Genomic DNA, 24,273 nt, shown 5'->3' on the forward strand with positions numbered 1-24,273 from the left:
GAGTTTCCACACAGAGCGTTCCCATGGGCCAAGGAGCAGCAGCGCAGTCCTGCAGAGCAGTCAGATATGTTTCTCTCCCCACCGCTGTGGTGCGAACTTTAGGAACCTGGAGTGCAAAATTTGTGGCATATGGGCCATCCCTCTATGTGACAGATGTGGGTTACCACTGACCATTCCTGCTGGGGAGATCCACTGATCCTCCTCCTGCATCCAGTGGATCGTTTTCAAGCGGAAGGTCTTTAGTAACGAGGAGCAGACTGTGCTCCAGGCATTTTACCAATGCCTTCAGTGGGACCAGGACCAAGCCTCAAAGTATTCTCCAAACTGTTAAGCAAAACCATATTGAAGATTTGCAGATGAATACCTCACTGGATGTTTCTTTGATTTATTTTTAAACCTACTTTTTTGCTACCAGCACTGTTGTCTAATGGCATTGCACAGATTTATCAGTGTTACCAGGCGCTGAAGGCCATACTCAGGTGTATCCATTTGGCCTATGGGCCTGACCACACAGGCAACCTGGAGACTTTTGGAGACTGATCTCAAGGACATGAGGAAGATGGTCAGCAAGCAGTTACACAGGTCCATTGGATAAGAAATACTGGCACGGGGACCTGTGTGCGACTTCGTCTGGCTGGCAGTGCCCCAAATGAACAGCAGGTGCGTTTCAGCATATGGGCCGTGCTGCCCTTCAGTGGGGATTTACTCATTTCACGTTAAGTTTGCTCTTAAATACTCTGGCTATTTAAGTCCTCCAGGGTGGCTCCTGGGAGGTTGTGAGAGCATCTGCCAAGCCACAGACATCCCAGGAAGATTTCCGCTCTCTGAAGGATGTGACTCACTCTGAGACGCGGCAGACCGCGGGGCAGTAACTGATTTCAGCCTGTACCATTTGGCAGCAGATGGTCTTTTCCTCAAGCTAACAAAAAACCTATATAGTAGGTTTTCTTTCTACTTTGTCTTACTGGATGGTGGCAAAGCCACAGGCCCACAGCTGTACAAGAGACGCAGGGTAAAACCACCCTGACAAAGTATATTCGCAATACTAGCAGGAGCCTTGGAGCTCGGCAGCTTTTTTTAACATGCCCCCAAACTCTTGTAACTGCAACCCTCCCCCCCTAAAATCCAAAACAAAACCAAAAAATCTCCCATAAATTAGGGAAAAGCTTGTTACTGGCCTCGCTGGTCCTGTCCCCACTGATCTTCTGCTGGGTGCCCAAGCAAGTATGTGAAAAGTTGCAGATTCCCCAGGTGAGGCTGTACCCAAGGGCTGCTCCAGGAGGAAGATCAGCCGTCGTTCTGGATCAGCCAGGTTTACCCAGTGAAGGGGAAGGCTGTAAATTTCCAGCGGGTTGATATTACATTTATATATATATATATATTTATATATATTCACACAGACATGTTCATATGTGTCCATATATATACTTACATGTACACACAGACACACACCATATACATGCTATGCATAGATCTGTGGTCTGCCACTATAAGGGTTTGATTAAACAGAAAAACAAATCTAGCCAAATTTAGCCAATAAAGATGTCCAAACCCTTTACAATTTTGTTTTCCTGGTTGCATAAAGGCACTTTCTGATGATGTGAAGTAGCAGTTTGTTAAAAATGCTGTAAGTGCAACGATCCCCATCACATCTGCAGCAAGAGCTACCCCAAAACCGTTACGATGCAGTTCCACTGCTAACTCCTGCGATGGAGTGTTTGATCATATTTGCTTTTTGTTTCAATGCGGAGGAAGAAAAAAAATAAAACCTTTAGCACTGTGCTATGCTCTCAGGTCTCCCTGTGCAGATACAGTCACTGCGTTTCTGCCCCCCATAACCTGACGTGCGTTCCAGGTTACAACGCAAAGCACAAATCTCTGTTGCATACGTTTCCAATGATGCCTGCTAATGCAGCTACGAATTCAGACAGGAAATTAGCCATAAGTGTGTCATGAAAGTTCATGCAATGTGTCAGCTGTTTTCCCTTTTAATCAAGGGATCGGCGATTAATTTTGATTAAGGATATTTAATAATTAAACACTCCCTAACCTACAGTACGCTATCCTCACACTGCAGGGGAGGAGTTGCTCACTGTAGGGGTGACTTCTCTTCTGAGCGACCAGCAGCTCCTCTCCCCATCAGCGCATTGTCCAGTCCCTGTTGGGAGACGCAGCAGTGACCGAACAGGTCGGATATGCAAGGTCTCTGACCCTTGCTATTGCTCACTGGAGGTTCCCAGCTGGAGAATGGCTTGGAAATAGTAAGGAAATGTCTTTTGTTAATGTACTGGAAGACAACACTAAATTGGTCTGAAACTCCTTTTCACTGCTGACTTCCGTATAAAAATTGTGCCTGTGCCCTGTGAAATGAACTCAAGACAATACTGAAAAACAGAAACAAACCAAAATAAAAACTCCACTTACACTGCCCTCTCTCCTTTTAAACGAGCTATATCCAAACAGATGTCTTTCCGTCTTTGCTGCTTGAGCTTCCTTTCTCCAAGCAGGCTTTGGGTTTAGCACCTTGTTTCTCCTGGGCGGTGTTGGCCCTGTTCTGCTCTACCACGGTGCCACCCGAGGCGGGACTGCTGGTTCGAGAAGGCTGTGTGTTGGGCTGGGTGCTGCTGTAGCTCTGAAACGCTATGTCTAATTGCTCCTGGGCCACTCGCAAGTGTTTGTGAAGGGTGGACAAGTCTGCCGGGATATTCTCATCTGGGCTTGTGCACTGCTGCTCCTGAGCAACATTAGCCAAGTTCTGCTCATGGGCCATCAGGCTATTGGGGAGCTTGGTGGATTTCTCTGATTTCACTACCAGGTTGTACTCAGGAGGGCAAGAGATGTTCTTTGGGTAGGCGTAGTTGTAGGGAGGCTGCCTAAAGCTGTTGATTTTTCGGTTACGAATGGCATCTCGGATAGTCCCAAACCCCAGATGAAACATCTCACACATGTTGAGCAATAAGCACAGACAACTCACAACATACATCACCAGGAGAAAGATCGTCTTCTCTGTTGGCCTGGACACAAAGCAGTCCACAGTGTGAGGGCAAGGGACTCTGTTGCAGACAAAAAAAGCTTCAACTTCAAAACCGTAGAGAAGATACTGCCCTACCAAGAAGCAGACTTCAAATGAAGCTCTGGCAAGTAGCTGGAACACATAGATTTTCATCAGTCCTTCTTCCTGGATGCGCCTCCTCCCATCATGCTTCTGCTGTTCTTTGCTTTTGGGTTTGTCTTTGGCTTTTTCGTTTTCTGCTGTATCATCAGAGATCATGGGTTCCTCTTCATCTGCCTCCATCGGGTCCTCCAGGCTGCGCACTGCCTGCCAGTTCAAAGCAAACTGCTTCTTTTTCTTGAATCCCTTGAACTTCTTCTCCTCTTCTGAGGACCTGGCGATCCTGTGGATGGCATAGCCCAGATACATGACCGAAGGGGTGGATATCATGATGATCTGGAAGACCCAGAACCTGACGTGTGACAGCGGTGCGAAGGCATCGTAACAGACGTTGTCGCAGCCAGGCTGCTTGGTGTTACAGGTGAACTTACTCTGCTCATCGGAGTAGATGGACTCCCCTCCAACCGCTGTCAAGACAATGCGGAAGACGATCAGCACGGTGAGCCAGACCTTCCCCACGAAGGTGGAGTGATTGTGAATCTCTTCTAGCAGGCGGGTTAGAAAGCTCCAGCTCATGTTGGTCATAAGGGCTACTCAGTTATAACCTGAAGGAGGAGAGAGAAGCAAAAAACATAAGTTAACGTCTGTGGCAACAGTCAGCAATAGAGTCAGTCTAGCATTGGGGACCAAGCCGTGGCCGGTGTGGGGACGTGCTGCACCACCTTGATAGGAGGCAGGGATACCTGGTTACACTGGATGTATGTAAGTTCATAACAAGACAAGCCCCAGGATCTATTAGATTCCTGTTACCCATTTTATTGCCTCTTTCAAGACATTGCTCAGCTGTAACAAGGCTTTGGGGGCTTTGGGATAAATGAACATAGTGGAGAAGGGAAGGAACATAGGCACAAAAAGACAATTAATTTGTGATAATCTCTTGCTTGTGCATCACGTGCTCAAGCACTCCATGAGGGAAGGGATATGGGAGAGGCTGAATGTGGGAATGGGAGATGTTCCCCACCTCACAGAGATTCACACTGCTGAAATGGCTTTCATCAGCAAGCCCAGAAAAATGCAAAAAAGTCAGCAGAAGAATGGGAATATTTATATTTTCAGGCCGACAGAGCTTTTAAGTTCCTTTTGAGAAACAAAACAAAACAAATGCTTAAATCAAATGCAGGCTGTTTTAAAAATAACCTTCAAAAACTTTCAGAGAAGACCATGCGACTGTTGGAAGACCTGGGCAGCTGGGGAGGAAGAGCTCATAATAGCTATTTTGGGCTTAGCTTGACTTGCAGTGGGGCCTCAGCCCAACCTCCTTGGGTTACCCACAGGCACCAAGAAAGACACGCACCTATTTGACTGACAGCAGCCCTGACAGATACCTGGGGACTCATGACCCCATGGTGGAGTCCAGGAAAGTGAAAGCACTTGCTAATCCCGCTCGCCAGCCTTGGGTGCACCAGCCCGACCCCTTGCTCGTTCTTTGGACGTGTGCATCCCGCACTCAGCGTCAGGTACTGACAGCAGTAGCACACTCAATGCTGTCATTCGTTGCTGCAAATCATGATGATCCAATTATTTTTCAAGCATAACTCACCAGGACAGGCATAAAAAATATTTAAAAGTAGGCTGTCTAGATAGCTACTTTTTAATCAAACCATTTAAAAAAATGAAGGAAGAGGGTGATCACTATTTTTTTTAGGCTCAGTTAGATGTTTTCCTTTTATAATTTTGCCACGGAGCATAACCAGGGCAGAAACTGTCCCTTACACCACTAGGAAGAAAACCAACCCTAGTTCCATTGCCAAGCGGGCAATATAGAAAACACTGCAAGACACAACTTTGCTCAGCATATGCGATTCCCTCCCCAAGGAAGATGTGAAGAAGGACCGAGGTGAAGCAGACATTGAAGCAGCTCCAGCGTGGTGGGGGCGAGATAAGGAAGGCACCCAGATCTGAAGGGCATCTTGGTGGGGCTCCTGCTGGGACAGTGGGGCTCTCACCCTGGAGTGGCAGAGGATAGGCTGGGCGGATAGGTCCCTCTGCTGCAGAGACATGTTTCCTCCACCGTGTCTGGTGGGGATTTCTGCTTTGAAAAGCCATCGTTTACTTTTGTTTCTATTCAGACCATGTTTGAGCTTAGACAGCTCAGGTGGGACTCAGTGCATGGATTAAAAGGCAGATTAACATCAGGGTGTTTGTATGTGGGTGCTCACCTGTACCCATTAAAGCCAGCAGAGCCCAGAGAGCAGTTCAGCTCACCCTCCAGTAGACACCTACATCAGTTCTCAAGCTCCACTGACTGCAAGGGAGTTCACCACCTTGTCTGCACATAGGCACCTGATGGCAGGCAGTAAATGAGGTGTCTGTGAGCCAAGACTCATCCTTGAGATGATGCTTGCTCCTGCATCCAACAGCAAAGAGGGGATATGTTGGTGGTGGATGGTGGAGTCAAGCATGTGAGCGTGGACATGAGTGTGTCCACACAGCAGTGTGTTACGGCTCGGTGGTAGCTGCCCCAGCACAGCTCTTCCCATGCCATCGCTCAAGGTCATGCAGAGGAAGAGGAAGGAACTACCGTACATTTACTGGGGAAGCCTGACCCACACCAAAGCCACCCCTCAGTTCAACCCTGGCTCATTCACGAAGATAAGTGTCCAGGAGGCCAAATGACACCATGAGACATGAGCCCGGTCCTAAGGGGATTTTGCACTGGTTTGACATGAAAATACATAATTAGGCACAGGGTTTCCTTGGCACAAGCTGGAGCTCGACCCCGCTGGCTGCGACAGGGTGGGTGGGAAGGAGCCCTTGTGCAGCTGCTTTCCCTGGCACAGCGCTCTGTGGGCACAGCCCCGAGCGGGAGCAATGAGGGAAACGTGACTTGCTCTATTCTCCACATTCTGCCTTTCCGGAATGTTATTTTCCTCATGCTGTGTCTTCGGATATGAGCCAAACGCAGCTAGTTTGCTCAGCGCGAGTCTCCACGCTGCTGCGGGAGGGAACGACGTGGCCCGAGGCTCGAGATCCAGCTAAATTCTTTCAGTGTCAAGAGCTCTCGAGAGAAGGCAGATGGAATTTTCTAACCCTGCTATTTCTAGATCAAACAAATCCTCTGTGAACCCAAAACCCTAAGTCTTCACACGCTGGACTCAGACAGCAGGAGCACTTTGCAGATGGTGGCGAGGGCTGTTATTCTTCTCCTACAGCTAGAGAAACTGAGGCAGAGAGTGGGGAAGCAACTTGCCTTAGGCTGGCTAACAAGCCGGGAGAAGAGGTGAGGAAGGTCTCCTGCCTATCCCGAACTTCTCAGTTGAAGCACAACAGCTCTGAAAGTCACTGGCACCAAAATCCCCATCTCCTGTCCCAAAAGTGACTCAAGCCAGCAGCCTCCCTGGGTAGACTGGAGGTATCTGGGACAGTTTTGTTTGGGTCTGTGCAATGGGTGTACCACCACGGCTTCCAGGGGTTACTGTAACGGAGGAGAGCCCTGACACACAGCAGGCAGGGAGAGGGTCCACTTGGGTCCATCAATGTCCAGAAAACCTCTGCGGTGGTGAGTCCACCATGCCTCAGCCACAATGGTCATAAAAATGCTTCTGCAGATACAGTCACTGCAGAAGAACGTGGAAAATGATCTCTACAGAGCTATTTATTAAGGAAATGGGGTTTATTAAGCGGCAAGATGGGAAAGCCCCCTGTTTAAGTGATTTTTGCTCCTTTAAACTCAATGGATACATTTCAAAATGTCTTTAACCCTGCTGCTGATTTGTGTCTGCACTCAGGTATGGGCAAAATGGGGAGTTAAAATATTTGCAGGATTAATCCAGGCACTTGACCAGAGTCCAGCTGATGGGAGGCTGGGAAGGGTTAGGCCCCACTGCATGGCTGTGCCGTAATTGCCTGCTGCAGGACACGGTGCGTCCGTCTCCGCAGCACCTGGTGCCGGCAGCGGCAGGGCTTGGGACATGCCGGAGTGCAGGTCTGCTCCAGCCTGACTACTCCTATGCCAGTATTTAGCCATCCATCTGCTCCCATCTGCACCTCCAATTTCCTGCAAGCGCAAAATCAGATTTGTTCTAAAACGTGGACTGCAAATGTCATGTCGAGCACTTCAGTTCATTTCAGTGCTCACTTAGGAGGTCTAAACTGGGGATAATTTACCATTTTGCAATTGGTACTCAAGGACAAAATTACCGGAGAGCTGAGGAAGCTTCCAACAGAACTTTTGCTGGGGCCGTGAGGGTCTGACCTGGGTAACGATGGATTTTGGAGTAAATATTCAAGGATCGATCTGATGTTTTGCTCTGAGGAGGTTACCAGCTACCAGCTGTAGCTGTTAGTCCCGTCCTGAACAGTGCAAATTCCGCCAGCTCCGAAAACCTGCCACCCTCCGTGCACATCTGGATCTGCAGCAACATCTGCAGGAAACAACCTCGCGCTGTTTCTGCATCCCAAGGACCCCGCTGCTGCCTCGGTGCACCTGGATGATCCTTTGTGCCCACCCTCTCCCAGCACCGTACTGGAAAGAGCCCACGGAAACGAAGGAAAAAACCCTCCTGCAATCTGCTCAGTTAAAACCCTCCTACAATCTGCTCAGTTAAACTTTCAGCACTTTTTTAGAACTGGCTGGCTAGGAAGTCTGTGCATTCACTCCGTGCAAAATGAGATTTTAATGCCTTTAACTGCTTGAGGATTTTAGGACCTCGTTCTGTTTTGAAAGCAATTATCAGGCAAACAAGCTTCCAAACGGTCACATCGCTTCTGCTGAATGAACAGGATGGTATTAGGACAAGACTGAGACTCTTCTCCTCAAAATGCAAACTATCAAAGCACAAAAAGACAGGGTTTGGAATCTTTGAAATGCTTCAAACTCAGTTCCTCTGCTCAGTAAAAAAGTTTATATAATCCATATCCCTGGGCAAAAACATGAGTGTGGAACTGCAGCAAGTAGATGGATTAGATTATAACACGGGGGGTAGATTATCTAGCTAAATTACCTGTCGGAGAGATCACATGAGGGCATCTCCCATCCCTCGGGCTTTGCAATCCATTCATTCACTATTATCTAACTTCACCAGTCTTCTCCACGCTATTTGATATGCGGCATATAAAACACCTGCTGGGTAAACGTTGCACTTTGAAACAGCTACGAAGAGGGGAGTTGCACCGTGTTCCCAGCTGATCCTGACCCAAACCCCACGCAGTCCGACAGCTACGTTTCTAGAGCCTTTGGCTCACCCCTAAAATAGTGAAAACCGAGCGTAGCTGGGTAGAGGGTCTGCCTTTTGGCTCCGAGCCTCACAGTTATTTCCCGAGATCTACTGACTCCTCTGTGCAATTGCAGACACAGCTGCTGGAACTGGGAAAACTTGAAAACCTGAGTCTAAAATAAGCAGAACAAGGAGCAGGGGAGGGGAAGCAGAAAAAACCCCCTGCTTTTACTGGAAGTCTTTCGTTGCTGCTCCACTCCCCACCCTGTTCTCCGCTTGTGTAAACTGAAGGGAAAAACGCAACGGAAAGTCTACTTACAGCGACATAGTGCTCCTCGCTGTGGGTTTCTCCCCCCACTCCGCATTCCAAGTTTTTCCCGCGCGCTGAGCCCGTCGCCCGGCCCTAGATAAGCGGCTGCCGCCGCGGTCACGCCATGCCCCGGCGGCTTGAACCGAGCGCTCCGGGGAAGTATTTAAGAGGCCGTCAAACTCCGCCTCTGGGGCAGCGCGGCACCCGCCGCCGGGACGCCCCGCGCGGATGCTGCCGGAGGACCGCTCGCACCCACGGGCCCTTTCCCTGCCGCCGCTGCGGGTGCGCGAACGTGGGGCGCCTCCGGCCCTCGCCGGGGCTCCCCAAGCCCTTACGGACGAAGGGAAGGTGCTGCGTGACGGGGAAGAGCGGAGCACTGATTTTTTTAAACGCAAACAAGCTGCTGGGTCCGTTTTAGGAACGCTGCCTGGAATTTTGCTGTCGAGCTCTGGAGGCTGTTGGAAGTAAATTCGTAGCGTCAGTTAGCGGCGCTGGTAACAGATTTGTAAGACAGAAAGCATGACTAATAGGGAACATGTGGAAAACACATTTTGGCAAAAGCTCCATGGGCAGAGAATTGGTGGAAAAAAAAAAAAGAGAGAGAGAGGGAGAGAGAGAGAGGCAAGACTCAGTAGTGAGAAAAACCTATTTCAGGATCCTGCTTTGCTGCATCCCCAGGCGAGGCTCTCTGAAAGGGCTCATGGGTGGAGGTAGAGGGCAGACCTCCCTTCTCAAGGTGGGGACTGTGATGGGCTTTTGAGCACACCACGGGCTTTCTTGGCTTCTCTGCAGAAGCAAAAGACATATAAGGACATTTGGGAATCAACATGGGACCTAAGGCAGATGGAGAAGCATCCCCCTCCTGATAGTGCAAGGATCATTTCTGTTCCCCACTACGTTCATGGGAACCTTGCCGTTGCCACACCAGGGCTGGGACTCCAGGTAGCTGCTGAGATTGAAATGGTGAGTCAAGGCAGAGTGTCTCTCCAGAGGCCGGGAATGAGGAGAAGGAAGTGACAGCAGTGGCCAACAGCACAAAAAAAGGATCAGGCAAACCCTCCAGGGGAGAAAGCACAGAGGATGCCCATTTTGATCAAGGGAGAAGTTAGAAACCATATGGTCTATCAATCAGGAGCTTTCATCTCAGGAGGGTGCTGTCAGATTTACAACCTTTGCAAAAAGGCTGCGGTTGCCCAAAAATCCCAAAGGGGGGTGGATGGGCAGTTGCTGCTCTCTGGAGCACCTCACCCCGATGATCTTGTAAGCAGTGGTGTCCTTGCACTGGGCCACGCTGGCGTCGTGCTTTGGCCATGCCATTGGAAGTTGCTCCGCAAGAGCCAATGGATGCGTGAGGCTGCTCCCATCAGAACTCGGCCACGTGGCACAGCCTCACGCTAACAGGTCCTCCGGGGGGGTGGTGTTTCTGGATGTACTGCAGCTACTTTCTGGAAGCTCTTCAGATAAAAAAATGACTAGTCATGCACAGTGATTGCTTAATTTCTCATTCAGAAGTAGCCATCTCTGATAGGCAGGTGGAAAGAGCCCAGCGTTAAGCTAAGTTACGTGTAGGGGTGGACATACCCTTGGGCATAGGGAAACAGGCTTTTTTTTGGCAGGGGGAAATTAGCCCTTAATGAAGTTAAATTGTCATGACCCTGGTGCATCCTTCAGCTTAAGCGTACAATGCTCCTACAAAGCTTGCACTCTCAAAGGACCTGGTGGGGATAGGGAGCTGGTTTCAGTGGAGAGCACTGGGTCTGGACCTCTCCCTTCAGCAACGCCCCAATCTTCCTGGAGATGTCCCGTCCAGAAGCCATCACTTGGCTAACAACATCATGCAAGATCTTGGTGGCGATGGCCACAGAAAGCCCGGGCTGCAACTCAAGTAGGACAGCTTTGCCAGAGGACAACATGGCCAACAGGTTGTGAAATGCTGCACATCTCCTGCGATTTGGGCAGTGTTGTCCCACCCTTCCCTCCCCAGTCAAGACGCCAGGAACGGGGCAGATTAATGCACAGCACTGCTTTGCCAGGGTCATATCCAAGGGCTGTCAGAGCTGCATTGAGTGAGGGCTGCGCTCTTCAAAGCAGACGGCAGCACACATCCTAAAATAGCATTTCAGCCCTCAACATGCTGCTGAAATCATTTCATGGGAAACAGGACCTGCCTGGACACGTGGTGTGGACCCCAGCTGAGACAGAGGAAATGTGCAGCAAGCCAAGGCTACATTGCCACCGCACGGTTCCCAGGGCTTGGAGCCGGCCTCCCGCCTGCTTCGGGGAGCCCTGCGAAGGCCACCTGCACAGCAGTGGTGACCTTCTCACCCACACGGACCTTCACATCTAGGGACAGCCTGGTGGGCCACCTCCATAGGTGCCACACCATGGTCCCATGCGGGGACCCTGTGATTTCCAGCACGTTTCACACCACCTTCATCAAAAAAGGCAAGTGCTTTGAGCTCCATCAGCTTTGAGGAATGACTACCGAGCTCTCATTCCCATCAGAGACTGTGGCAAAACTATGACCAGCTCCAGCTGGAGTAGGACGGAGCTGCAGAGAGTACAGTTATTTATAAATAACTATCTGAGAACAACTTTCAGGCTCTGCAGGACTGCAAGGAGCAACTTAGAGATAAAAGGCAGCTCGGCACAGTGCCGGTCCCGCGGGTCAGGCAGCCTTTCCTGGCCCTTTGCTTTCTAACCTGCGTGGGTTATTTATACACCCAGCAAGCTCTCTCGGTGGAAGTCTTCTCAAGGGGCACCGCTCTTTGGGTGACCAGTGCTCCGTCTGCTTTGCCCCCGGCCTTCGGCACAGCAGATACGGCTGCAAGCGGGGTGCGAAGCAGGCAGGGAGCGGGAAGGTTTTAGCTCGGTTTTCACCATCAGAGGGGACAGGTTGTGTGAAAGCCAAAGCCTGTGCTGTGCGTATCTGCAGTAATAACACAGAAGAGCAGGAATATGCACACTCTCATAAACAGTTTGTGTTTTCCTCCTTCCAAGGCAGACACTGGAGAACAAACAGAGCTTTTCCAGCCCTGAATAAATCCCCAGACTAAAACAGCTGTAGGCACCTTTTCCCCTGCCCATCCCTCCAGTGCCCCATGTCCTGGCCTCTAAATAATGCTTGGAACTGAAAAAGGGCAATAAAAAAGAGGGCTGAGAAAGAAAGTGAATGTGTGTAATGGAGACTTGTGCAATTCTGGCTTCTCCTGGGAGCCGTCTATCCACCCAGGCACCTCTCGTATTTTAGAATATTGATCTATAAATGATCATGTCATAAATGTTTAAGTATCCAGCTAAAATGAATGACAGTTGGATGCTAACAATAATCAGATCTAGTATTATGTCTCCTACTATGTCAGTGATGAGTAGCAAGCAAAATTTTCTAGTCTGGCCCAATCTCTACAAATCTCTGTGCTGCATTGCTCTGATGGAGCCGATGCATTTACTTCTCTAATTTTCACCTTTTGTTTTTTCATTCAATCCATTTCAAAACTATATCAAATGAAGAAACACATCTTTGCCCGATTAATAAGGTTGCTGTTTAAAACATAAGCCAGGATGCAACTTTACTGTGCTGAGACAAATTTCACAAAACTGAAACAAATTAGGAGCATCAAATTTTGACCTTATTGGAAGTTGTTGGATTTAGGAGCATTGCTGGCTTAGGAGGCAGCAGAATTACATGCCTGGGGAGCAAAAACGTTTGAATCCAGCAAATGAGGGTAGCCTTGCTGCAAAGGCACCAGATGGGGACTGGGGAGAGAGAGGTAAAATTCAGGCTCAGTGATGGACAGGGGTGGAAGAGCCCCAGGAGAGGTCCCCAGGCTGGAGAGCGACAAGAACAAGATACCAAAGCTGTCTAAAAGGAAAGTAGAGATTTTGCAAAAAAAATTCTCCCCTCTTTGCATATTCTAAACTCCACTGCAGAACTGCTGAATTTTCTTGTTTTTTTTTCTTTTCCCCCAGCATTTTTATAATTCCATAAATGGGGGGGGGGGGGGCTTATAGCTTTACCGGTGAATGATAAGGTCTCACGGTGACAGTACAAGGGAAGGCACCTCTTTAAAACGTCCTGGCTAAAGAGGGAAAAGCGGCAGGTTTTAATCTCATTAGTGCCTCTGCTTTGGCTGGGCTGCTATTTGCAGCCCCGTCGCTTTATCAGAGCGCCGCTGTTCTAAAAATGGCTTTAAACAGAGATTTTGGTCAGGCATAAACATGTGCTTCAGAGAACGGCGCCCTCCACTATAAACGCTTCCTCCTTTTCTGAAATTCCCCTCTTCCTGCCATTATCCTCATTGTCTTCAGAGCCGCCGGTCTCCGTGCGAGGAATTTATGGGGTTGGAAGAAGAGGACCAGCCACACATTTGCACCCAACCCAGGTCACCGACCCGCCCCTCTCTGTCCCATTGAGCCTGATAGCTCGTGTTTCCTCAAACATCATGTCCTGAAAGGCACCAGGTCTCATCCTAAAGACTTGGAGATTCCTGCTCCTTTCTTTCGCAGCATGCCGCAGTGATTCCTTACCCCAACTTCATCGTTTGCCTTGTGAAGCAAAGCTCTCTGCTTCAAAAACATTTGTGGGAATTTGAGTGGATAATGCCGGACTTGGACAGGTGATGAGAAGATGGAAAAACAGGGAATGTGTCTTAAAAATGAAAAAGAAGGGAAGAGACATATTTCGGCTATGCCGGTGACCCTGCCTCTCCAGGCTAAATTTGAGATGTTCAGTGACTCCAACCTCCCTTTAGCAGGCAACAACAATTCAAGAGAAAAAGCAGGATCTAAACCCTGATGGGCTGGGTTTAGGACTGCTTCCAGCTCAACAGCACCTTTCTCCCAGGGTTATGCCATGATTTCCTCCATTACTGGAGGGTGAGACTGCCACTCGAAACAGTAACTGGTGGTGTTAAGGCAAATTGTCCCGTTAGCACACTTGGCCACCCCTGGGAGCCGTTCAGGAGCTGCTGCACAGACACCCGGGTCGACCCCAGCACAGTGGTGATGACAACCGCGGAGCAAACGTGCCGTCTGAACTGCAGCAAGCCAAGGCACCTAGCCATTTCTCGTCAGGTTCGTTCTTTTCTGATCTCTACGCGCGTCCATCTGTGCTTGCTAGGTGAACCCAAGAAAGCGCCTGACCTGGACCAGAATATCGCAGTTGGTCTCTGGCTCCTGCAAGGGCCAATCTCAGAAAATCAGGTCTCACACATTTTCAAAAGCCTGTGGAGATTTTGGCTATCTATCTCGTGTAAGGATATTTGAAAACAAGGTGAAGGCTGTTTTCATTAAAGCACTCTGAAAATATAAACTCTGAATTTGAATTTCCATTAGATTTGAGCGATTTATGACCACTGTAGGGCCTCTGTTAGCCAAAAAGACCAAAAAGATAGGTCAGAAAGCAGAATTTGCTTTAGTTTGTAATTGGACCAGAAAGACCAATGATATTAACAGAATGAATAAAATCTCTGCTCAGTAACATTGAAATGTGTCTTCTTGATATTGCCGAATGATGACCGCAGAAAGGCAAAAGCACTTCACTTTGAAAGTGTAAAAAATGTGAATATAGTTAAATAACAGTAATAAACTAGAAAAGCCCAGAGGAAGCATTTAAACCCAGGCCAATGAGCAGAAATGATTTATTCCGGTTCTTCCCAGCTGAAAATTTCATTGTGATGGACATAGTCTTGAGATAAATTTCAGCGTTGACAAAACCACATATTTTTTGGACAGGCCCCTTTCTGTTGAAAATTTCAAGGCCGATTTTATTCTCTATGGTAACATATGTCAACGTACCGAAAGGTAGCAAAGAAAGGAAGCGCAGGAAGCGTGAAATGCTGCAGTACCACTATGGGCAGCGCTAACATTAGAAAGCCACACTGCTCGGCGAAGCTCTTTATAGCATTTTTCTATTTGTCTGTTCTTGCTCCAAAGAAAGCATAGTAAAAGCGGCGATGTGCCTCAAGAGTCAGAGGTCTCTGCAAAGGCCAAATCAAGCAATTATTTCCTTCTCTATTTGCTTCCCTTTCCTGAAGTAGCCACAGAAAAATAGAGAAGAAAAAAGTCTATCTCCAGCCCCACCCGAGCGCTTTGGGGGAGTACCTGGGCTCGGTGCCGACCTGCTTCTCTCCCCCAAACTCATCGTTCCCTGAGCCCTCATAACAGGAAGCAATAAAATTTCCAGCCAGCGTTCCTAGCGCTGCCTTTTCTAAAGCACATCCCTATGAAGTGAGGCCAGGCTTGACTTGCTGTAGACCTTCCTGAGCTTGTACAAAAGACAAAAAAGCAAAAAAAAACATAAATCAGAGGAAGTCAGTCCCCTAGCAACAATGGCTGTGCAAAAGTTCACGGCACATCACCTCCTCCTGTTTTTGCCCCCTGGTAGCTCCTCCTTTAACAGTTCACAGAGCAGAGGTGCGTTAACACAAACGAGGGCAGAGGAAAAAAGACCAGAGTGCGTGGGAAGTGTTAGGGAACACTGGAAAAAGTCAAGCGGTACAGAAAGCAGCCACGTTTTTGGCCGCTCCAGAAAGGTGGAGGGGTTTTTCTGACACCTGTGAATGGGCAGAGACAGTACATTAAGTGGGAGCTTGGAAGAGCCCCAGGAAAAGGGAGCAGAAACAAAGGGATGGGGAGCAAAGATTGGAAGGTCAACCACAGCTTCTGGGCTCGATTCAAGAGATGCTGGGCGAGGTCCCCTGGCTTGTGTTGAATGGACAAGAAGGACAGTTTTCCCTGGTATTCAGCTGCATGAAAAACATGTGCACAGTGTCAAGAGAGAGAGGGAGGGGACAGGAGAAGCCAGTGACTCCGGACCCAAATGAAGGATATTTAGACAGCTTTGCATAAGGCACTAAGCCTCCATTGTGCCCAAATTTTATGCACTGGGGGTGATGTGCTCCTGCTGATCCTCTGATATAGGAGGTCACACTTCTGATCCTGTTCTGGTTGCCACTCACCTCACCTGCCAGACACGGAGCGGCAGTAAAAGGGTCACTGCGGCCAGCTTGACTACCTATCCCCAACCGATGCCAGTCTGGTGTTAGACCAGCTCCATTGTGTGCAGCAAGTCTCAGTACAAGCTCCTCCACCAGGATTTTAACTAGGTTCATGCCAGTTTTGCCTGAAAAAGCAGGCCAAGGCAGAAACAGGCATCAGGAGAACAGAGGTTCACTAAATACTTTTTTAAATAGGGTGAGACACCCGGTTGGGAAGAGAGACAGATGACAGTAGTATGCCAGGACATAAATCTGTCCGTAAACTGAATCACTTTCAGTGGGCCTCATCTCACCCACAGGCCCCTGGCAAGGCCAAGGTCCTACAGAGCCAAAATGCAGTTCATTCCTTGGCCATGTGAGAGGCGATACGCCGCAAGACTGAAGGACCATGTCTTACCAACGCCTCTGCTGGGAGGGCAACATTCCTGTTAAGGGGAATGTGCCTCTGGGCTTTTCTCCTCCTCACAGTGGAGCCCCCCAAGCTCGCTTCATCCTAAACCAGGAGGTCTGATCAGTGCTGTGTTGTGTGGACTTAACACTGACTCTGATATCGACCCTTTTAGACTTGTCCCATGAGCTCCACATCCTGTGGGTTGGAGGAACCCTATTTCCCTGGCAGAGGGAGGAGGGGAAACCCTACCACTGCCCTTACTCTGCTTTGGCTGGAGAGCACTTTTGCACCGAAGTAAATGGCTGTGCAACCCACCAATAAACATGGTCCTGTTGGCCAAGGTGGGGACTCAGCTCTAAAGATCCCTAGTCCAATCTCAATCCTGGTTCACTTCTTGGCTAGCATCTACCTGCCCAAACCACAGTGCAATAGGGAAGAAGGCTCTGGCGAGGGGTTGAGGGGTTTGGTTGAGATTTCTTTTATCCCCAAGAAGCACAGCTTGAGAATTGGGTGCAAAGACATCTCCCTGTCTTTGCCACCCCTAAAATAACTGTAACTTACTAACCAAAGTGCAGATTAGAGGAACTGTGTCTTTACCCTAACACGGAAATGAGCTTGCAGTGAGCAAGACCCCTCTGAACCACTGTGGGAATCTGACCCACAGGACCCATCCCAGCTGCCTGAGCAAGGTCCATGCTCCATTCACCTGCACGTGATGCTCCCTGTTAAACCTTGGCCATATCCCATGAACGCTGAATGACTGCCAAGTACTTGTCCTGTCCTAAGCTCTTCTCTAAGCAGAGCTCATGCCTTAGTGCTTTAAATAACAGTGTGGTTAAAAACAAAGTGTGGGTGATTTGGAAGAGCAGCTATACTTTTAAGCAGATTTAAGGTACTTTTGCTTTGGTGTGGCATTTGTTTAGGGTGCTGAGCCAACACATGCCGAGTCCCACACTGCACTCCGAGTTTCCAGACACTGGTTTTATATCCTGTGCAGGTATATCTTCCTGCGGTCACACCTCTGCCTGCAGAGGTTTGAGACATAGCCTGAAAGACCCAAGAGGGCAAGGAGGAAACATGTCCTGCAAAGCAGTTCACTGGGTCCTGCTTCCACTGAGCTGCCTTCCAGCACAGCAAGTGCTGATGTTATGATGAAGAGTCACCAGCATAAAACAAACGTGAGTTTTTGTGGGCAGCATTTCCAATCCTAGTGGCTGGATGCAGCCATTCCCCCAGGCAAACGATGTGTTGCTTTAGGGAAAAGACCAAATTAAAACTTAGACCAAGGTTTTTCAAAGCTAAGAACATAACACTGGTATCCTAAATCCATTGTCCAGGAGCTGAAGTGAAGCTCAAGGAGCTCAAGGAGCTGGATATGTATGATAGGTCCAAATCTTATTCCAGCAGGACTTGTGCTTCTAAGACACCAAACCTCCCTGAAAAGCCCAACAGTTGCACTGTTGCTAGGACACTCAACCCCTTGGCTTTGGAAAAGCCTGTGATTTTGGAAAAGCCAGGCCAGTTAGAGCCACAATGGTGAGGCTACTCAGTGACCCAACTGTTGTGCAAATGGGGAAAAGGAGTGGGGACGGCTACCGTACCCTTTACTCCCCCATATAAATCTATCCCTGCTCCCTCCCTGAATAAGCTCCATGCAACAGAGCCCAATCCTGCAACTCCAAATCAGCAAAATGTTACACAGGACCCCTGTACAAGCTGCAATGATCTCATGTTGCAACAACACATGGAAAAATTCAGTGCTGAAGCAGTTACCGTAAGAGGGATTTCACCAAGGCCACCAGGGCAGGGGAGGACAGAAACAGTACATGCCCAGAAAGACAAGCAGTGACTACCCAGCTTCATCCACCTACAAAAGCCCAACATAAACTACATAAGGATATTGAAGACCAGAAAGCAAAGGTTAAAGCAAAAATACCAGACACTTGAGTGTAGCTTTATGGCTCATTTTTCCATTACTAATAAGACTTAAACATAGCTAAAAGGGAAGAGAGGGAGACCAGAATGTGATAAATGAGGAAACAAACGTGTTGGATACTCTTTTGCCAACTGTTCTTCGATAACAGACAAAACAGAAAATGAAGAAAAAGGAAACATTATTACTACAAGTGCCTCCCTATCCTTCTGGCTGGGGTCCCAGCATGACTGGGGCAGGTTTCTACTCTGCTAACCAAGATTTATTGTTCCACCAGTATCACCAGTAAATATTTAAATGGCCACTTAGGTAATTATATACAGAGATAATTATATAGTTATGCTTACATACAGAAAAGAGGGAATACGAGAGAGAAATGCCCAGAGCTGGGCGTGCGGTACGGTACCTTCCCTGGGAGCCCTCTGGATGGAGCATCGGTGGAGGCTGGCTGGTCTGGTCCAAAGGAGAGCGCGGTGTGGAAAAGGGACAGGAGGCTTCCTGGATGTGTTTACATAGGTGGGCCCCCACCCTCTGACACCGGATAGGTCAGCGGCTCCTGCGTGAGGGCTCTTTGCATCATACCTCACATCTGGAAGCGAGTGGTCCCCCGTGCCAAGAAGGGAGGCCACATGTGCACGGCACATTTTCCTCCACCATGCTCGTGGGGCAAGAGGGGCTTTGAATCGGGGTCTCCACCAGAGAGCTACTGAGGTCCCCTCAAGCTGGCATCCAGGTGGAGCCAAGCCCATCCCATCTTGCCTGGGCCATACTGATGCAAAGGATGACACCAGGGACACCTTCAGCACTAGAGGTCCAAGCCCTTGAGCATGCAACAAGGTGCTGAGCACATCCTCTCCACCACATTGGGCAGAGGTGCCTACCAGCCTGTCTGCCAGGCCACGCATCCAGCTCTCCAAATCCTGCACCAGAACCACCACCCTTGGGAGATGTCCCTTCTTGCTCAGGCAAACCCCACCAAGGTAGGGGCCCTCACCAAGGCCTGGGGGTTTGCCCATGGCCCCATCAAACCATGTGCACAAGGCTGAGGGGGACACCTTCCCAATGCCCCTGGAACACACACCTTCCCATGGCAGCTCCTTGAGTTGCTGCCTGCCCTCTCCTACCAAGGGATGGATGGAGCCGGCCTCCGCTGCCTGGCCACCTTCGCCCATGCAGAGCCAGGTGGGAAAGGGCCTGCAGAGCTGGGCTGCAGTGGGGCTGCACGCAGAGGACCCTTGTGATCCTTTGAGTTGTGCTCGAACAACTCAGCAGCATGATGCACACGCTGCTTTGCAGCAGGTTGTTCTGGAGAGTGAGCAGCAATAAAAAGCCGGAGAGTAGAAAGGATAATATCAAACCCAGCTGTGAAAACAAAGATTAAAATCCTGTGAGCCTACAGCCTCCCTTGGCCAATGCATGGAAACACCTTGCCAACATTAATTCCTCTCTCCATGTCCATCCAACGGACATTTTTTCATGAATGAGCACGTTGAGGCGGAAGGGGAAGGGGAGAGATGCGGGAGGAGGAAGGTGGACAGCCCTTCCTCGCCTTTTATGCTGGGGATGTTCTGCAATGCAGAGAGCAGCAGAGCTGCGGGGCTGAGCCAAAGATGCTCCAGTGCTTGGGGCTCATCCACAACCGGAGACAAGCGGGACGCTACATGAGGTTTGCTCTCTCTCTGCTTATGCAATAGACTGCTCCTGAAGGCAGAAATCTTCCTGAGGCAACACCAGGTTCATGGGTACAAGGTTTAGGAGTGGAGCTAGAGCAGCGAGCAGCTTGACTGCACGCTACCTGCTTGCACCAAAGCCTCCAGCAGCCGCAGGGACTCCTCGGACTGCAGCAGCTCCTGCTCTCCGAGGAGCCTGCTGGTACCTACGTGGCACCGCTGTGGCTTGCAAAGGGGTCAAACAGGCTGAAGATGGTACACAGAGGATGCTGCAGTTACAGTTCTATCCAGAATAATACTGAAATCCCCCAGTTATGTGTAGCAACTCCCTTTCTAGTCTCCCAGTCTTGTGTTTACACTTCTTTCACATCCTCTCTGCCAGCCCAGAGCCATTTCAGCCTCCTCTGCTAATATGAGCATTGCTAAATTTAAATCAAATAATTAAACAGCATGGAAAGAGCAAAGCAAAAAGAGTGCAAAAGAAAAATGCTCTGATCCTCCTTCACTTTGTTATAAACATCCCCTAGAGATGCCAAGTCGGGGTCTCAGCTAGACCTACAGCAGCTACCGGGGTGCGTCTAAGTTTGCTGCTGGTTGATCATCCTCTTCCTCAGGGCTCTGGCGATGTTCACTAGCTGAGTACCCAGCCCACTCTCTGAAGACTGATGGACACTTTGGTATCACAGGAAAACCCCTGGAAATTTTCTGTAGATAATAGCTGCAACCAGTGGTCTGGCCATAGATGAAAGCTGAGGAAAGAAGATGAAGCTGTGGGAGGCTCTTCTTAAAAATGCACTCTTTCCATCTCTGATTCTTTCCCTCATTTCCTTTCCAAGGCATCCTCCCTTTAGCTTCCAGACAAAAATTAGTAAGAAACCACAGCGCAATCTGTATGTCTGGGGAAGATTAAGAAGTAATAACGGAAATTCCCGCCCTTCACTTGAGGGATGTGAACCAAAAACCCACCTTGTGTTCTCTAACAGTGCTATAAAATGGGACAATCTGCACATGGATGGACAAGGTAAAGCCCTGTGGGCCACACGTACAGCTGTGAGGAGCTGGAGCCAGCAGAGCAGAGTCAACAGACGGTACCCAACGCACTGAGCAGTGATGAATACAGAGCCTGGGAGCTTTCTCCTTCATCCGCTTCCCTACATTGGGGAGCGTGGGGCTGTGTTCAGCAATCCCGGGCATGCAACAGTTCCTCCAAAGCCATCCAGAGGAGTTCAACACCCTCTACAGACAGGACCAAGTGAAGCCTCCATAGTTTAATACAAAGAAATACTACAGAATACTATCCCAATTTATAGATAAGGAAAATAGAGGCAGAGGCTAATCTTCTGAGTTCATTTTCCTCCTTCCTCCTCTCTCCTGGCAGTAGATTTGCTGCCCATACAAGAGCTTGGCAGGTTTCACCAGCGGGTAGCACTGATTTTCCCTTAGGTCTGACAGGATGCCCATGCAGTTGGGGTAGAGCTTGGTTTTTGGGGTTGGCACACGGACCCACTGGTGACTTACGTCTGAGCTGTTAGCCAGGCTTGCCTTTCCCCTACGATCTCCATGCCACTTTGTGCCAAATGTTTCTCTTGCATCTTTCAGGTGGAGCTCTTCATCCATCATCCTCCTTTTCCCTACAGCTCTCAGAAAGCCTGGGAGGATTCACCTCAACCCTCTAGAGCCAACATCTGTGCTACTCCAGCAGCTTTCTGCTGTCTCCAGGCCAATTGCAGGCAGAAATGACCAGGACAACTGCATTTTCGCCTGTGCCAAAGGCAGTGGTGTAAGTGACCTAGAAGTGTCTGCCCTCTCTCAAGCAGCAAGTGTCCCATAGGACTTGTGCTCCAAGAGAGGACACAATCTGCTGGCCGTGCTATAGGTATCCGGCCTCTCCCCACAGATGCTGATTTCTCCTGACATTTTAATGGGGTCCTTACATATCTCCTACAAACACCCCACACATCTTCCACTCCAGCCATCCCACTTGTAAGGAAACGCCAGCATCACACAGGACAGATCTCAGAGGACTGGCCTGAGATCACATGCAGATGTGGTGCCCTTTTCACCGGCTCTACAAGCTGGAGCTTTGCTCTGGCTGGTGCTGTGCCGAGAGCCCCAATCACTGGCACGAGACACAGCCCACAATGGAGGGTGGTAGAGTCATGATGAGGAAAGGGACTTGCCTGGTGGGAGGTCATACCCAAACCAAGCCCAGGAGGTCCCAAGGCAGGACTGTCCCCTGGCACTGCCACTCTGTCCCATGCGGATCTTGACCCAGCCATTGCCTCCCACTTGTATGTGTGTCTCTCTCCTGTCCCTGTCCTTAACAAATGTCATTGCAGTGCCCTGTTGTGATCCCAGGGTCCTCTCTGACTTTGTCTATACCGCTGGGTGAACACAAGCTCCAGAAAGGACCCAAAATTCAGCAGGCCACATGCACAAGCTGTAGTGAGGGACACTCTGCCTCAGATCTCTCTTCTCTCAGATCTTCCACTTATCTTTCCCTCCACGCATCTCACCCTGACCCCTGCCATGTTCTCCCTCTCCCAGGGCACCTAATGCCACATCTCGCCCTGCTTGGGACTGCAGATCCAGCCACCCACATGGCCCTCTCTGTGCTGCTTTCCATTCAAACATCCTCACTTCATTCGTGTTCTGAAAATTCAGCTGACCAAGTGGTTTTTCTCCTTTGGCTAGAGCTCTTCTTTTCTGCTCTTGCTTTAGTTGTCCATTTGTAATAGCCAAGATTTTTCCAAAACCTGATGGAAAATTAAAGAATCAGTGCAGGAGCAAAACCATCCCTGCCTTGGAGACAGCCGCTTTCATTTCCTGCCAGCCATCCTCTTTCAGGCATTGAGAGCAAAAACCTTTGAGCCTTTCCAGCCACAATTATCACCCTGCTGGACTAATAACGTGGGCAGTTCAACTACACCTAGTTCCAGCTATTGAAATGACGGCAACAGTCTCCATCCCACAGGAACTGACCCCTCTACTGTCGCCGAGGCTGGTGGAAGTGCTGATGACATATGAACATTAGCGTCTGTTATTACTTTCCAGTGGTGTTTGCTGAAAACTGGAATTCAATGCAGAGCGAGGGGTGGAGGGCCGTAAGCTGAGGGGCCTGGGGATGGGATGTGGGGGCTCTCAACCCAAGAAAGAAGCCAAGGGCTGCACGGAGGGTGAATTACGGCTTTGTCCTGAGGGCTAATCCCTATCAGGCTAAGAGGGATATAGGCTGGTTAGTGGGAATGCTCTACATATGAGCGTATGTATCTCAGTCATCATGCTGAGAACCTGCATTCAAAAATGTGTGACGTGGTTCTTGGGCTTCATAGGACCAGGAAATGGGGCCATCACAGTGCAATGCAAATGGTTTCCTCTTGCAGCTTCCAGCAAAGTCTGCATGGTGGAAAAGTTTGTGCACACACTCGGGCCACCACCTGCCCCATCCTGGCTAACCCCAGGAAGAAATCATCTCTTGCCCCACAGGCTCCAGTCTTCCTGCCTGGATTTGTGGATAGCCCCCACTTACGGAATTTCATATGCTTTTACCTAGAGTTTGGGAACCAATTTCCTCATTTTCATGCCTATCCAGGCAACAGCCCCATTAACGCTCTGGCAGAGGTGTGGGAACAGGGGAACATTAGGCGCCTCTGCTCTGCTGTGGAAGGGGCGAGTGGAACGTGCATCCTTGGGCAGGTCTGTTTTTGAAAAGCAATTACTGGCAGGGAAGACGGCAAATCCTGCATTCCTCGACGAAGGAATCCGGGTGATGTCACCTCCTGCCCAGTGACAGGAGCATTCCTGCAGCCCGCTCCTCCCTTCAGACAGCCCCTGCCTTTGCTACAAATATTTGTGTTGGCCTCTTTCTTGGACGCTTCCCATTACAAGGAATAACAGCAGGGTGGATTCTCCTACTGTAAGGGCAGTTTCTGCCCCAGCACATTAGCACAGGCCACAGGTTAATAGAGGTTAACACATGCCAGCCAAGGTTTTACTGTCAGTAGCAGCAGTGTTTTCGTTCAAAAATCTGCATGCTTCAATGCAGGCTTAGGAAGACCAAAACCTCTTTAAATAGAAGGCTGTCTCCTCCCATAAACCAGTTTAAACCAAATTTGCTTGAGTACCTATTACGCATATCTAGATTGCAGGCATGCAGACATGCCACTGATCCTCCTGCGGCCTTCTCTCGCTCTCTTTCTAGTAGGACACAACAGTGTAAAGCAAGTCAGGATCTTTCCAGATCAAGTGGTCTGGAATAAACTGCCCTTTTGCCTGGAAGGGGAGTGATGCCCCAAAGATGTTAGGGTTGCAGAGGTATGCGACAGGGTGGTGAGGAGATCTGGAGGCAGGACCACATCCAGCATGGTGGCTTCTCCTCAAAAGGAAAAGAGGAAAGAGTATTTTGATAGCCAGGAATGGAAGGCTCTACACTGGAGCATCTGCCCCAAACCCTGACCGTGCTCCTGTCCCATGGAGATGGTCCGTCAGCTAATGGGGACAATGAGCCACTGCTCAGGGTGCTGTCCAGACTCAGCTCCCCTCCCAGCTGCGGCGTTTTGCAAGGTACCACTGTAGAGGGACAGGGGATGAGCAACCTCTCATTGTCCCCTCCAAGATCATTTTTAGGACACTTGGGTGGGATT

General features: G+C 49.5%; 1 protein-coding gene across 2 annotated transcripts in view; it reads right to left on the minus strand.

The window, feature by feature from the left end:
* Nucleotides 1-1,392: 1,392 nt before the first annotated feature.
* GJC2 (gap junction protein gamma 2) overlaps nucleotides 1,393-24,273 on the minus strand; it is a 34,016-nt gene continuing 11,135 nt past the window's right edge. Inside the window, exons 1-2 of one of the 2 annotated variants that reach the window (XM_013948052.2) lie at nucleotides 8,648-8,925; nucleotides 1,393-3,717 (exon numbers count right to left, since the gene is read on the minus strand). In XM_013948052.2, coding sequence (XP_013803506.1) covers nucleotides 2,450-3,697 — 1,248 coding nt within the window. In that variant the 5' untranslated portion in view covers nucleotides 3,698-3,717; nucleotides 8,648-8,925 and the 3' untranslated portion in view covers nucleotides 1,393-2,449. Of the gene's footprint in view, nucleotides 3,718-8,647; nucleotides 8,926-24,273 lie in introns of those variants that run through there. The other variant, XM_067292045.1, reaches the window with a different exon arrangement.

This window comes from Apteryx mantelli, chromosome 2, assembly GCF_036417845.1.
Source record: "Apteryx mantelli isolate bAptMan1 chromosome 2, bAptMan1.hap1, whole genome shotgun sequence".
In the NCBI taxonomy this organism is placed as follows: Eukaryota; Metazoa; Chordata; class Aves; order Apterygiformes; family Apterygidae; genus Apteryx; species Apteryx mantelli.